We start from the raw sequence: 16,170 nt of genomic DNA, 5'->3' as shown, positions 1-16,170 counted from the left end.
CTTTCTTTTCTCTCTCTCTCTGTCTCTCTCTCCACTCCCCCTCCGCTAATGGACACACACACACACACACACACACACACACACACACACACACACACATACACACACACACACACACAAACGCGTGCACACGGCACACACACACACACACACACACACACACACACACACACACACACACACACACACACACTTGTTAACACGCTTCGTACACGTTTGCCATATGGCTCCTGGTATATATTTTACGAAATATATTCATAAAAAAATGACCATGGCATGGGTTTAATCTGTGGACAGATCTGTCGTGGTGCTAATGATCGCTTATACGAGAACGGCATACTGCATCAGCAGATGAACTCCATCTTATCACCTCAGAGAGCGAAGGGTTTATATATTTTTTTGTTTTATGACACCATTCAAAAGAAAAATAAGGGAACACAGAGAGCAACATACACTCTATATATACTACATCAAAAACTAAAATATACGTGGGATCAAAAATATGACAGAATGCAAATGGCCGAAAGAGTTTGTTTGAAATATGTTTGTTTTTCTACAAGAATAAACAAGTCGCGTAAGGCGTGATTACTACATTTAGTCAAGCTGTGGAACTCACAGAATGAAACTAAACGCACTGCATTTTTTCACAATGACCGTAGTCCGCCGCTCGTGCAAAAAGCCAGTGAAATTAACGAGCCTGTTTAGCGCGGTAGTGGTTGCGCTGTGCTGCATAGCACGCTTTTCTGTACCTCTCTTTGTTTTAACTTTCTGAGCGTGTTTTTAATCCAAACATATCATATCTAATGTTTTTAGAATTAGGAACCGACAAGGAATAAGATGAAATTGTTTTTAAATCGATTTCGGAAATTTTATTTTAATCATAATTTTTATATTTTTAATTTTCAGAGCTTGTTTTTAATCCGAATATAACATATTTATATGTTTTTGGAATAAAAAAATGATGAAGAATAAGATGAACGTAATGTTGGATCATTTTATAAAAAAATAATTTTAATTACAATTTTCAGATTTTTAATGACCAGTCATTAATTCATTTTTAAGCCTTTAGGCTGAAATGCAATACCAAAGCCCGGCCTTCGTCGAAGATTGCTTGACCAAAATTTCAATCAATTTGATTGAAAAATGAGGGTGTGACAGTGCCGCCTCAACTTTTACAAAAAGTCGGATATGACGTCATCAAAGACATTTATCAAAAAATGAAAAAAATAGGTCTGGGGATATCATACTCAGGAACTCTCCTATAAAATTTCATAAAGATCAATCCAGTAGTTAACTCTGAATCGCTCTACACACACACACACAGACAGACACACACACACACACACACACACCCACACACACACACACACACACACACACACACACACACACACACACACACACAGACACACATACACCACGACCCTCGTCTCAATTCCCCCTCTATGTTATAACATTTAGTCAAAACTTGACTAAATGTAAACATAACGTTTGTATCATTGACGCAAGCAAAATAAGACCATGGACAAGAACTTGGAATGACCAAGGTGTAAGGAAGCACAATACAAACAAACAAAGAAGCACACGTATTATGCCCAACAAGAACTTTGATACTGGCAGACTCGGTAAGTACTTCTACAAGAACATTGGTTAGGCCAACAACAAAAATTAGTCTGTTTACGGTAACATAGGCACACAAAAAAATAGGGTCGGTAGGTCGGGATTTTAAAAAAAAAAATTCTCCAAAAAACCACATTTTTAAGTTATTTTGCCAAAAAACAAAGACTTTTTTTTCTCCCCCCAAATGCCCCAAAAAAGTTGAGGGTCGCGCGAAAAAATAGGGTCGGTCGGGATACCGTAAACAGACTATTTTTTTTTGCCTTAAGATTCTATTCCCACAGCTTTTCTCTACTGCCCCATTACCACACACGTCATGAATAACAATACTGGAATAATTGCCTTAAAATGCTGTTGTTGTTGTTATTTGTTTGTGTTTATATTAACAGTTAACAGTATTAGAATATAACACAAGCCAAAACCCCACACTCAAAGCGAATACGACGCTGCAACAATACGCGTCATATCCCCTAACTATTCATTATGCAGAGGCGTGCGTCAGTATAAAGTCGTAGAGATGGTTAGAGCTACATTCACTTTAACATTTTCATTCGATATCATTTCTGGAACCATTGTTGACCCCTTTTTCCCCCGTTCCCCAGGCTACTACCCCAGAGAGCTAAACCAAAATCTTGCTGAACAAAACGAGGCACAGAACAAAAGTGAACTTCAAGGAGACTTTGACACCCGAGCAAGTGGAAGGTTCCTGTTCCTGGCGGGGCCGCGGAGTAGTGGGCCCCTGGGACTCCGGGATGAACTCTGGTAGATCTATCAACGGCTCGGACGCCACCTGGCGGAAAACAGGGACAAACTCCGACACGTTCCGATAGAACACAGGCGGGTGTCCAACCGGAGCCGCTACCTGAACCGTCCCACCCCCTGAAGAAACAATGGACTCGTCCCACAGGAACACCCATGACGCTTCCGGGTCAGAGGGCAGGTAGACATCTAATGTATTCACACCCGGCAAATAGACAGGGGCCACCAGAAGGTCGTCGCCGTACATGTACTGGTATCTGACGTCATAGGAGGGTTCATCGGACGGGTAGTTGAGGAAGAGGGGGCGTTGTGCTGGCAGCCCTGTTGTTGATGACGCGCTGACCACGTGACGCGTGTAGTTCATCATGGCGGCGAACATGCGGCTCAGACGACCGAACTTTTTCAAAGTTCCTTCACTAGAGTAGAACTGAACGTTTGCAGACGGCTGATTTCCTACAAAAGACAGAAACGAAAAAAGAAAATGGATGTTGCTGTTCGTGGCAACTAAATTTACATAAAAGAAGAGCCAACGCCGAGAGGCATGATAGGATCTTACAATTTGGACCATATCTGGGGGAAAACGTAACGCAGGAGCTGTAGTCAAGCCAAAAAATAGCGAAATAAGGGATGCTCAGGAGTCATGATGGCACCTTACTGTTGAAAACGGATGGTAAAGACGATTGTGAAAAACGTTCAGACTCTCCAGAGGGAATGATAACGCTATATTATATGAGTGAAAACATACCAACCACGTTTCCTGAACACATGCCAGAAGGTTGCCGTCTTCGGTGCAATTTGTCTTCATTAATCCAACATACCCGCATGAAACGACCTAAACTCTCGCCTCATGTTTTACGAGCGCAAGGGTGAAAATAGTTTTCTTAGCTAAAACACATTCTTTGGATCGTACACACTGGACTCCTGTAGACTAGACTAGACTCCTGCATGGAGACCAGCTGATACCAAACCTCCATGTGTCCTTGAGGCAGGAGTGAAGCCGCCGTGCTTAGCGTAAACTCACTATGTATCCTAAAGGCCAGGATCTGATCTACAAAAGCGTGCTGTTAAACGTCACGAAGACTTGAGTTCAGCAATACCCTACCTTCATGCGTCCTGAAGACAGAACTGAAGTCAACTTGCTCAGGTTAACCTAACTCCATGCATCCTGACATTCCGGATGCAACTATTTGTAGACTCTACCTTCATGTATACTGGAATTCAGGATGCGATCACCTATAGACTCTACCTTCATGCGTTCAGAAGACAGCCGTGTAATCACATATGGACTCTACTTTCGTGCGTCCTGAAGAAAGGCGTGTGGTCACTTACAGACTCTACCTTCGTGTGTACTGACATTCAGGAGTGTGATCACCTATAGACTCTACCTTCATGTGTCCTGAAGACAGGAGTGTGATCACCTACATACTCTACCTTCATGTGTCCTGAAGACAGGATACAATCACCTACATACTCTACCTTCATGTGTCCTGAAGACAGGTGTGTCATCACCTATAGACTCAACCTTCATGTGTCCCGAAGACAGGAGTGTCATCACCTAGACTCTACCTTCATGTGTCCTGAAGACAGGAGTATCATCACCTACAGACTCTACCTTCGTGTGTCCTGAAGACAGGAGTGTCATCACCTAGACTCTACCTTCATGTGTCATGAAGACAGGAGTTTCATCACCTACAGATTCTACCTTCATGTGTTCTGAAGACAGGAGTTTCATCACCGACAGAGACTCTACCTTCGTGTGTCCTGAAGACAAGCGTGTAATCACCTATAGACTCTATCTTAATGCATCCTGACACTCAGAATGCAATGACCTACAGACTCTACCTTCGTGCGTCCTGAAGACAGGCGTGTGGTCACCCATAGACTCTACCTTCGTGTGTCCTAAAGACAGGAAATCAATAACCAGTAGACTCTAACTGCATGTGTCCTGAAGACAGGAGTGTGATCACCCATAGGCTCTACCTTCGTGTGTCCTGAAGACAGGCGTGAAGACGGCCATCTCCGCTGACCTCAGCAACAGCTCCTCTGTCCTGACGAGGGGCGGCGTGTAGCTGGCGAAGGTGGTGAAGCCGCCGATGTCGTAGTGAGTGAGGGCCACACCGGACATGCCCACGGACAGGGCGGCGGTCAGTGTGGAGGCCAGGCCGTCACTCAATGACCAGTCCACGTTCTGGTCACCCGCCCACAGCAGTGTCGTGTAGTTGCCTGTACCTGTCGGTAAAAAAAGCAGGGCTTGACCTAATATTTGTGAGGGACGGGTTTCCAATATGAGGGACGGGCACATAGGCTCGCCAGGAGGAGGTTGTGAGTGGCATTACCCACCACATTCTGGTGAAATTTAGCTTTTAGGGATGTTTTGGGTCTCTCCTTGACACAAAAAAAGTCACTTTGCCGGGTAAGGGGATGCTTCCGGGACCCCAGAAAACCTCCTCTAGGTCCAGCCCTGGAAAGTAATTGGGTTAGGTCTGTCTGTCTACATAAATAAAAAGAGAATTAATCATGCGCAGTAGACACGTCTTAATCCGGTCGCAATCTTTATAATAGGAGCCATGTGAGCAAGGGTGCTGTGTACCACTGATCAGTCCTTCACTGGGTAAAACAAATCACTTCGATACAATTCCACAAGCTTCTTTGACGCTGTTCCACAGTATACCCTCTTCATTGATCTACCAACCTGTCCACCCCGCCCTCATCCAGAAGACGACGTCTCCCAGTTTCCCTGTCTCCTCCACCGCCTGCCTGTTGAGCTGTGCCCACATGACGGGCCACTGGTTGTGCAGCTCCTCTGCTGACTGCCCGCTGTGGAACGACACGCCGTGGATCGGCAGGTACTCGCCAAAGTCCGCCATCCACCCGCTGAAGCCAAACTCGATCATGTTCTTCTTCACCACTTCTGTCAGACAAAAAGTAACTGATTTATGGACAGGCGCTTGTATTATTATTACATGCGTTTGATTTGTCCGGAATTTCTACTGACACAGTCGGTTGTGGTCGTAGCGATTGCATGGCGATGATGTCACGCTTTATTATGGCGGAGCACATCTCTTCTTGGCCACTTCTGCAGAGAAGCATTTGCCTTGACGTGAGTGGCGCAGGGAAGAACATTGCTGAATATTTTTTCCAGGGAGTTGAGCGGTTAAGAATCATGAGACATGAAAGAAGCTGTACAGTATGACTTTTAGCATAGATGTACCGATAAACGATTGAAAAAAAAGCCAAGCCCGCGTATCAAAAGCACTTTAAGAAGGGAGAGGAAAACAAGTCGCGTAAGGCGAAAATACAATATTTAGTCAAGTAGCTGTCGAACTCACAGAATGAAACTGAACACAATGCCATTTTTCAGCAAGACCGTATACTCGTAGCATCGTCAGTCCACCGCTTATGGCAAAGGCAGTGAAATTGACAAGAAGAGCGGGGTAGTAGTTGCACTAATAAGGATAGCACGCTTTTCTGTACCTCTCTTTGTTTTAACTTTCTGAGCGTGTTTTTAATCCAAACATATCATATCTATATGTTTTTGGAATCAGGAACCGACAAGGAATAAGATGAAAGTGTTTTTAAATTGATTTCGACAATTTAATTTTGATAATAATTTTTATATATTTAATTTTCAGAGCTTGTTTTTAATCCGAATACAACATATTTATATGTTTTTGGAATCAGCAAATGATGGAGAATAAGATAAACGTAAATTTGGATCGTTTTATACATTTTTTTTTTTTTACAATTTTCTGATTTTTAATGACCAAAGTCATTAATTAATTTTTAAGCCACCAAGCTGAAATGCAATACCGAAGTCCGGGCTTCGTCGAAGATTACTTGACCAAAATTTCAACCAATTTGGTTGAAAAATGAGGGCGTGACAGTGCCGCCTCAACTTTCACGAAAAGCCGGATATGACGTCATCAAAGACATTTATCAAAAAAATGAAAAAAACGTTCGGGGATTTCATACCCAGGAACTCTCATGTCAAATTTCATAAAGATCGGTCCAGTAGTTTAGTCTGAATCGCTCTACACACACACACACACACACACACACACACACACACACACACAGACACACAGACACACGCACATACACCACGACCCTCGTTTCGATTCCCCCTCGATGTTAAAATATTTAGTCAAAACTTGACTAAATATAAAAATAGAAGAACTTCTAAAATTCACATTGACATCAGGCAGGCAAAAAGAGATTGAGTTTGCATTAGAAAATGGAAAAGAACAGATCCGCAATGCTACGTTGCTCAGTATAGAGCCCTATGTGCAAGTGGAGCGTATAAGAATGTGTAAGTGGAGCGTATAAGAATGTGTAAGTGGAGCGTGGTCGAATGTCCATGTGTGAATGGGTAAGTTGAGCGTATAAGAATGTCCATGTGTGCGATGTGTAAGTGAGACATGGATGTGTTCATGACTGAATGCGTAAGCACAATGCAAGGAATGGCCAGAGAGGTATGTGGGAGGTGTGTTTATAACCTGCCCTGTTATATAGTGCTATATGTCTTATGTAAAAACAATGTCATGTTTGTATTATTGTTATGTACCACGCCTGAATTTCTCTATGAGATAATAAAGTATTCTTATTCTTATTCTTATCTTTCAGCGCTTTATATGCCTTCATTCTTTCTACTCCAGAATGAAGCTCGCTCCAGGCTAAACAAGAAATGGACTACTGACCATTCTTGTACCAGTCATAAGCAGCAGGGTTGGTCAAGTCAATGGTACCACAGAAGAACTCGCCGAAGTCATTGACGAAAGTTTGGTTGGTGGCGTTCTTCACGAAGTAGCCTTTTGCGTCCGCCTCTGAAACAAATCCGACGTTAGCGGATCCGTGTAAAAACTTTCAGATGCTAATTTACTGGATTTATTTTAGTTGATGCGAATTCAGTTTTTCTGTGTTGAATTGTTGAATTCTTGTTCATATCGGTCACATGAGCATCAAAAATTCAGTACCAAAGCGCCGTGCAGCTAGTCAGCTTAGACTGAGCGAAATAAACTTCTTCCACGTAATGTGAGGCTTAACAAGAAGCCTTCTGCATTGTTCACTTCCCTGTATTGCCCCTCCAAGTTTTGTTTTGTTAACTGCAATAACTGCACTGGAATAGCTTCGTTCTTTATTATTTTTGCAAGTCGTGACAGTGGAATTAGTAGCTAGATTTAGAGACAAGAAAAAAGCCCACCACTTTCTCTTCACCACCTCATTTTCTCTTGCCCGCTGGGATGCGCGCGCACAACGAAACTCAACAGTGCATGTTAAAAAGTGTCGCGGTTGAGACTGACGCCAGCAGAGAAGTTCTGTTCGCAGAAGAAGCGCGATGTGCGATGTGTGTTATGTGCGATTAATTTGCAACCCGAAGCTCTACTCATACAATTTATAACTGTTCAAAGTGAGACAGTTCACAAATTAAGGTCTGCCCTATAAATATAAGTATTCTACTGATATTAGGGAAGAAATAGAACTCTAAAGTCGTGAAGCGGCAACCGGCTCCGGGCCACCATCTTTGATTTTCCCAAGCGCAACCTGGGCAAATGGTATGCTACAGAAATGCAGTGAAAGATCGGCTTTAGCGTCCACTCCAGACCTTAAAGTAGGAAGATATGAACAGTTAAAATCAGGTAACCTATATCCAATAAACTAAAGGTTTCCATACAGAAATAACCAAAACATGAGTACAAAGTCAACGAAAGTAGATTCGTAGAATCGTCCAAATCAACGAAAGTCGTTTGTGTTTTTGGTGTGAACTTCGTTTCACCGCCAACCGGAAGTGACGTGTACGCAACATTTGTGATGTAGCACTTCCTTATATGGCACGAAACGAATATGGTTGGTTGAAAAAAGCTTGTACTAAATAAGCCTAGTATTTCCAGTTGATAGATTACTGTGAGTTTTCATTTTGAATCTCTTTTCTTCAACATGTTTGCAGTTCCACACAATTGACGCCTCACCCTTAAAGAGTTCTCCTTCAAAGTTGAGATATGGGTTGATGTAGGTCAGAACTCTGATGCCACGCTCCTTCAACCTCGCCACCTCTGCCTTGAGATCTGAAACACGAGAAACGCAAACCAGACTTTACAGAGAAACTGTTGAGATCATAACGAATTTCACACATCTTCGTCTACACATTGATCAGATTTAGCAGCTTGGATGGGATCAGACACACCCTCGTCCCCTCGTCTCAGTAAACACCTCGTTCTTGGCGTAAAGACAATGTTTATTGGCCCGCTAATTAGACTCGCGAAGTCTACTTCACGAAGCCCGCTGCACGAAGCTTCGGTATTGAATTTCGGTAAACAGACTTCGTGAAGTCTTTACGAAGTCAACTTCAGGCTTAATTAAGCCTTCGGACGAATGTAAATCACATACCTGGGTATTGCTCGGGGTTCCAGTGCCAGTCCCAGAAGAGTCGTCTGCCGAAAGACGTGGTGATGCGTCCCACCCAGTCCTGTATCCATACAGCGGCCACCGTCACGCCGTGGTCCTCCGCTTGCTGAATGTAGTCCAGCATCTACAGACCCAACAGTAAAATTGTCCATCCATTGACATCGTCAAGAAGTCTACTTGGGCAGCTTTTCAAGTACTTATTGCACTTAATAATTTCTCTCTCAGGTCACGACGACCGACCGAGAAAGACACTGTTAAAGCTTTGAATTAAAAAAAACAAGCAAGGTATGTTACAAGAACAAAGATTTGGTTTTCCTAGATCTGTATGCTTGTCTGCTGCAGTGGTGCTAGTGGTATTTCCCTGCTTGTTTTGCAGTTCAGGAAGGAAGAAAATAAGGAAAGAGCGATCTAACAAAACCAAATTATCGACCCATCGTAAAAACCAGCAAAACTAACCAATCGGCTAATCGAATCAACCAACCCATTTACCAACCATCCAACCGAGGGTGTAGCAAACCTTTTGCGTTCCGCCTTGGATGCCAAGAATGGCGCCAGAGTGGATCCAGTCTGGCAGAGGGGGCTGACGGCCCAGGAACTGGGTCAGCTTGCCTACCAGCGATGCTAGGTCACTTTCTGTCTGCACGTGAATGCGGCCTGGCTTAGCAAGCACGTACAGCTCGTGATAAAGGTCGTGCGAAAAATCCAGGACAGCGTAGTTGGGCCCTGAGTGATGGAGGTAGTAGTTTCTGGTGCTGACGAAGGTTGGCTGCAATGCAAAGTACAGTGAGAAGCTAAAGATGAAATCAAACGAACACAGCACGTGGAACTCGTTGAGTAGTGTGCGAGATGGGTCAAGGACAAAGTGAATGAAGGTTGATTTCCTGCGTGTAACAGGCTTTTAAAGGAGAGGAGGCGTATTTCTGATAAATGTACTCTCAATAGACGCCAGAAGACGCTTTCACTTCGTGTTCTCAAAGGGGGAGACATTCATGCTTGAGATCTACAGACCAAAAGAACGTACAAACCAGTAATAAGAAGTTGAAGAGAGAGCAAAGACAGAGAAAGAGAGGGGGTTAGAGAAAGACAGAAAGGGGGAGAAGAGAGAGAGAGAGAGAGAGAGATACAGAGAGAGAGAGACAGAGAGAGACAGAGACAGAGAGAGAGCTTGTTACACGAACAGTTTCCATACTATTTTTGTCCGAGCCAGCTACAAATTAGAGTCAGAGAGAGAAATATCTTCACCTGAGGAAAATATGTGGTGTGGTAATCTCCTCCCGCTCCATCCTTCTTATCAGAGTAGAATGTGGTCAGTGTGCTTTTGTTTCGCCCCACACCTGAAAAAACGCCACATTATGTTGCTTGAACCCGAAGTTTATTCTAGTGCATACGTAGAGAGGGAAACAGAATGAGAAACTTGGAGTCTTTTTTCACAGCTTATAGTACCTGGTACAGGGAAGAACGCAATCCAGAAAATAACCCGGATGATCTAGTTGTGTGTGTAGGAGTCTCTCTCTCTCTCTCTCTCTCTCTCTCTCTCTCTCTCTCTCTCTCTCTCTCTCTCTCTCTCTCTCTCTCTCTCTCTCTCTCCCTCTCTCACAAGGAATTTGTTGATACCTTCCGTTTCTTTGTTGGTTTACGAAGGTTGAATTTTGTTCGAACGACAAGTTGTGCTTTCTACAATTGACAGAAATATCAGACAAACTTGAAGTTACGAAGCAACTTGTGTTGTGTGTGTGTTTTGGGGGAGGGTGTCATTTAATTTGTATGTATTATTTTACTCTCTTCTGAGGCGGGCAGACGGTCCACTGCAATGTTTTGCCCTTCGCCCTCTAGTAACGATCATCTGTATCTCTAGTGCTTCACAGGAAGAGCCTGACCTTGCTCTCTGGTCCAAATGGGGAAGGTTCGCCCACGGAGACTGAAGTAGGAGAACTGCTCTCCCCCTCCATACACGAGCTCGTCGACCTGGGCCACCACACGCAGCCACAGGCGGTCAAAGCCTTTCATCTCCAACACGTCCACAACCAGAGGATGACTCTCATCCTCTGTTAGCTGAATCTCGATCTGTGTACAAAGGGAGGGGAAAATAACGAAAACTAAGCTGTGTATTATTCTGTTGTAGGGGAAGGTTGCCTAATATTGACCACTTTTTGTTTCATGCTGATTACTAGCTTGTTTGTTGGCGAACAAGTTTCATTTTGTGTTCAGGTATGTATACATACAACAAATAAAAACACGATCGGTAGAATTATACGAAACTGTTTACAAGTGTCCAGAATTTTGTCGTGCTGTTTTTGATTTCAATACCCACGACTGTCGCGGTTAAAACATTTTTGTCACTAAAATCATAAACGTAAGGCAAAAAAACAGACAGTGAATTTTCAAAAAATGTAATGTGTTACCTATTCAAGCTTGATTTGCACATCTCCGTAGTGCCCTGTTAGATTGTTAGACTACTGGTACACCTTTTATGTAAAATCAAAGATCTTCATAAACTTACGTAATGTTTTGAGTCCGAGGACAGTGTGATCGATGTTGGGATACCGCTCCTTTTGACCGTGACGTCAGTCAAAGGGACACGCGAAGTGACGTCATCGTTGATACGGAAGTTGCCCTTGGATTCCAAAAATTCTGTTTCTCCTTGCCCCCCAAACAACATCGGGTTTTCTTTCGAGTGATTAAATATCTAAAATCGTATCAATATAAAATTAAATGTCAGTGTGTGTGTGTGAATGTGTGTGTGTGTGTGTGTGTGTGTGTGCGGGCGTGCGTGTGTGTGTGTGTGTGTGCGTGCGTGCGTGCGTGTGTGTGTGTGTGGGGGGGGGGGGGCGTGCGTGCGTGTGTGTGCGTGCGTGCGTGTGTGCGTGCGTGCGTGCGTGTGTGTGTGTGTGTGTGTGTGTGTGTGTGTGTGTGTCCCCGCTCTGGTTTGTACGAGTGCCTACCTGTCTTTGTCTTAGTGTGTTTTCCAACACACACATCCGCACAACCATCACCCCAAATCTCCAATTCCATTTTTGTCCTAATGTCAGTGATTACACATTGTGTATGTAAGTTGTACGATAAAAATCAAAAAGTCCAGTGTGTACCGGAAACAAAATATTGTATCATTAACTGTGTTGTGCTCCGATGACTCCGTATTTTATTTTTTATTGTATTGTTTTTTTTCACTTCTTGTTCTGCCTTTGAAACATGGCCATTTATTGTGTGTTACTATTTTCAAGATAATACTGAGTTGTTTGCCAATGATTCAGCAGATTGTTTAACTTTCGCCTCTCCGCTCAAACTTATTATTTTCTCGTATGATGTAAAAAAAAAAAAAAAAAAAAAACACACAAGTGCTTTACCAAAAAAAAAAGAAAAAAAAAAAAGAAAAGTCCAGCGTCAAAGGTAGAGTCCTGCACTAAGTGTTGCTATCGTACTGACCAAGATGTTGTCAAGAGACACTTGGAACTTGCCGGATCCAGTCTCACGAAAGCTGAAGACAGACCAACATTCTGAGGGAGCGAGGAGAAGCAGAAGTAACGTCGCAAAGCCTTTCATCGTTCTGATTCACGTTTCCTTCTGAAATACGAAACAAATAAGCCAAAGCGAGAGACTTAAAAAGAATTAAAAGGACTGAGAGATCAGATAAGTATCAATAAACAATAATAATTATTATAAGTTGCGCCAAGGAGAAGAATTAAAAGGACTGAGATATAAGAGGGCTTCGGCAATGATAAGTATCCGTTTTGATTTGTTATTCATTCCGTTTCAAAACTATTTTCTGTACAAAAGAATGTCAGCTTAAAATCAAGTATTTCAAACAAAGGTTGCTATTTTATAGTTAACCTTCGCCCGACCGGGTTATCGACTACACACGGAAGACATCGTTGGGCCGTGCGCCCATGCTTCTCATAGAAGGAAAAATATGCATACCCTTCCTTAGACCCATGGTTTCTAAAGAAGCAAAAACGTGCATCCCCTTCCGTAGACGCCGTGGTTAAATTTACGCGAGAATTAATTAAATTAAATTATCAATTTAATTATTACCGTGTGGTTCTCAAACAAGAAATTCCTCCGAGGTAGGAAAAACACCCCCGTTGGTCAAAGGGAAATAACCATTCTCACTGCCACCAACTGAGAAGGTTATTTCCCTTTGACCATTAATATGTCCCGCTATAAGTCCTTGTAGAATCTTAATCCACCAATAACTCCCTAACCGTGTGTTTGACTGGTCTCAATTTTTGTAAGGACCGTCTCAGGAATGTATAGAACCTGTTCACCAAGTTTGGTGACGATCGGTCCGTTCATTCTTGAGATCTATATGCGAACACAAACACACACCCAAACAAACAAACAAACACATCGAGCGAAACCTATACACACCCCTATACCGGGGGTGTAAAAATGAAAAACGTGAATACCCTTCTGTTGACATCGTGGGGCCGTGTGGACCCACATTGTTATGTATTAATTTCCCTCCACGCGACTTGCTTATTAACTCCAAAATTAAACAGATCGTAGAAAATAATGTTTAGAGCCAATACCTGAAGCTTTGTGACTTCTCTCCCTAGTTTTTATGTAATTAAGTTCCTTCAGTTTGAGAAACATGGGTCCGCACGGCCCCACGATGTCTTCCGTGTGTAGTCTAAATTTGACCTTTGTTTTTTTAATTACTTCTCGCTGAAATTTAATGATCTTTTAGGACATAAGAGCTTTTTAGGAGTCTGAGGCATTCTTAAAAGCTTATTAAAAAATTCCAACTGGTTTAAGAGATATTTGCAATTAAACACCCTTCTGTGTCTACACGGACCCACGACGACTGGCGAAGGTTAAACAAGCAGTCACACCTATAAACAAACAAACAAGCAAGCAATCAATTCAATTCAATGTAACAAGCAAACAAACATAAACAAACCGCGGTTTCGTTGCGCCACTCAGCACCTTCACACCAAATTACCTCAACTTTAGATGTAGGATGCTCCCTGCCTGTTAAAAAAAAAAGAAAAAAAAAGTGGAAGAAAAAGAAAGAAAAAAGAGAGAGAAGGCACAAAGTAAGGGAAGTAGGAACCTGCATGCAACTCAAGTCCCAATTTTGTTTTTAAATTACTTACACCTCAGAACATTTTCTTCTCCTACCTGTCCTCTTCTCACCTCGTAAGTCTAACTTTTTAGAGTTGATAATTCAAAGAATTCAAATGAATATCAAAATTCCACAAGAACATATACCCACATACCTACGCGTCAAACAGAAGCCTTGCACTGGTTCGCATTCTGGTATCAGCCAAGCCGGTGCACTAAGGGGAATGGCGTAGGAACCGGGGGAATATGGGGGGAGGGGGGGGGGGGGGCAGCTTTGCCATACTCCCATTTTCGATTCAACTGTTGGACCGATATGAGCAGAATATCCCTCGGTCTTAGTTAAACATTCGGGGGGGGGGGGGGGGGGGGGGGGGGGGTGAGGGGGATGTTGCTAGTTTTTTTTGTGTACGCGCGTTTGTGTGTTTGTATGTGTGTATGTGTGTGTGTGTGTGTGTGTGTGTTTGCTTGTGTGTGTGCGGCGTGTGTGAGTTTGTGTGTGTGTGTGTGTGTGTGTGTGTGTGTGCGTGCGTGAATGTACATATGTATGCGTGCGTGCATGCGTGTGTCAGTGTGTGTGTGTGAGTGTATGTCTGTGTGCGTGTGTTAAATTTGCAGAATTGCGGTAAACATGTTCAGACGTTCAGTTTCAGCTGTCATTGGCGTCACCTTTCACCTACCATGAAAATGTTTTGCAATTCTGCCAAAACTGATGACGCGAACATGTCGGCGATTTAAAATAAATGTCCATGTTTCACCCGCTGCCGACGCTAAACAACATCCTTGTTTAAGTTGATATGTTTCAACAATTCGAGGATACTGTTCCAAGGTTCTTTCTTTTCTTGATCAAGTCTGGATAACCAAGTTGACGAAGACTTGATTACTAATATAATGGTGTTTATTTGTGTGTGCACGACTTACTTGGACACAGCTGCAGAAACGATACAATGAGTTTGCCTTCATTTTTGGCGACAATCGTGTAAATCCACCGTCAAAACCCATAGCAGCTAAACCGCATTTGCAGTTTTGACTAAATATGGTCGAACTACCTTTGAGTATCTTCCGACGCACCAGGGCAGATAAAATTCAAAAATGTTTGGAGAACTCTTGTCTTATCTGAATTTAGAGCTTTGACCCATTCCACATCTACCTCCCGGTCCTTGTCTATCACTGCATTAAAACAGATTCCATACGAAGATAATTATATTATAATATACGTAGGTTGAACAAATAGAAATGGTACACCGCTGAGAGGATATCCAGCTCACGGCACACTCTCGTTCCCTTTTTAAGAGATATCAGAGTGAGCGTGTCAGCTTGTGTGTTTTGTCGCATCGTGGTGCATTAGTGCCACTTGTTCAAGAAAGAAATCATCTCGTACATAAGAAAATGTTATTGAATTTTGAATCGTGTATTAGCCTGTACGCAACATCAACAATCACTTTTGATCGGTTCGTCTTGGGCAGTGTCTACGTTCCCTTTTGGAAAACAATGTTCAAATACACAGGCTCCTATTAAGAGCGTAAGTTCAAGACGGGGATATAGCTCAGTTGGTAGCGCGCTGGATTTGTATTCAGTTGGCCGCTGTCAGCATGAGTTCGATCCCAGGTTCGGCGGAAATTTATTTCAGAGTCAAATTTGTGTGCAGACTCTCTTCGGTGTCCGAACTCCCCCCCCCCCCCCCCCCCCCGTGTACACTACATTGGGTCAGTGTGCACGTTAAAGATCCCACGATTGACAAAAGGGTCTTTCCTGGCAAAAATTGCTTAGGCACAGTTAATAATTGTCTACCTATACCCGTGTGACTTGGAATAATAGGCCGTGAAAGGTAAATATGCGCCGAAATGGCTGCAATTACTGGCCGTATAAAATTTCATCTCACACGGCATCACTGCAGAGCGTCTAGAACTGTACCCACGGAATATGCGTGATATAAGCGTCATTGATTGAAGACAAACTGTCATCAGCTGAGAAAAATCTCAAATGTGGTCAGGAAGGTTGAAATGAAATTTTTGTCATAATTTGTTCTTCTTTACCGATAGGATTGTTGTTGGGATGACAATGTGTTCTTTGCAGTCATCCTGCTCATAACATAAAATGTATTTTTCCGAATAAAACCTTTGGTTATAATTACTTACACATTTGAAAACAGCATGTTCATCTTATCTGAAGACTCTTGACAACTACTAGTGCAACACTGTTTCAAAGGCATTTTAATTTTGTGCGTGGTTTTATTGTAATGTGGCATACGGTAAACATTAACCGACATTTTGGAGGTTTCTTTTCGTAATTACTTATTTACTTATTTGTGCGTTTTTAAGAGATATTTTCGCG

At 42.8% G+C, this 16,170-nt stretch overlaps 1 protein-coding gene across 2 annotated transcripts; it reads right to left on the bottom strand.

Annotated features, from left to right (window-relative positions):
• Positions 1 to 209: 209 nt before the first annotated feature.
• Positions 210 to 14,001, bottom strand: LOC138965004 (sulfoquinovosidase-like). Of its 2 annotated transcripts, none has more exons than XM_070337126.1 (12): positions 13,676 to 14,001; positions 12,202 to 12,339; positions 11,279 to 11,464; positions 10,656 to 10,842; positions 10,021 to 10,112; positions 9,296 to 9,544; positions 8,761 to 8,902; positions 8,343 to 8,438; positions 7,074 to 7,199; positions 5,069 to 5,287; positions 4,357 to 4,605; positions 210 to 2,829 (listed from the first exon to the last, which is right to left on the bottom strand). In XM_070337126.1, exons 2-12 carry the CDS (start codon positions 12,316 to 12,318, stop codon positions 2,237 to 2,239), a joined length of 2,256 nt encoding a protein of 751 aa, XP_070193227.1. In that variant the 5' UTR covers positions 12,319 to 12,339; positions 13,676 to 14,001; the 3' UTR covers positions 210 to 2,236. The 2 variants fall into 2 exon arrangements, with proteins under 2 accessions (XP_070193227.1, XP_070193228.1); XM_070337127.1 differs by having other exon boundaries at positions 13,872 to 13,992.
• Positions 14,002 to 16,170: the final 2,169 nt, after the last annotated feature.

The sequence above is a fragment of the Littorina saxatilis genome, linkage group LG4 (genome assembly GCF_037325665.1).
Source record: "Littorina saxatilis isolate snail1 linkage group LG4, US_GU_Lsax_2.0, whole genome shotgun sequence".
In the NCBI taxonomy this organism is placed as follows: domain Eukaryota; kingdom Metazoa; phylum Mollusca; class Gastropoda; order Littorinimorpha; family Littorinidae; genus Littorina; species Littorina saxatilis.
This window is presented reverse-complemented; position numbering and strand designations above follow the sequence as displayed.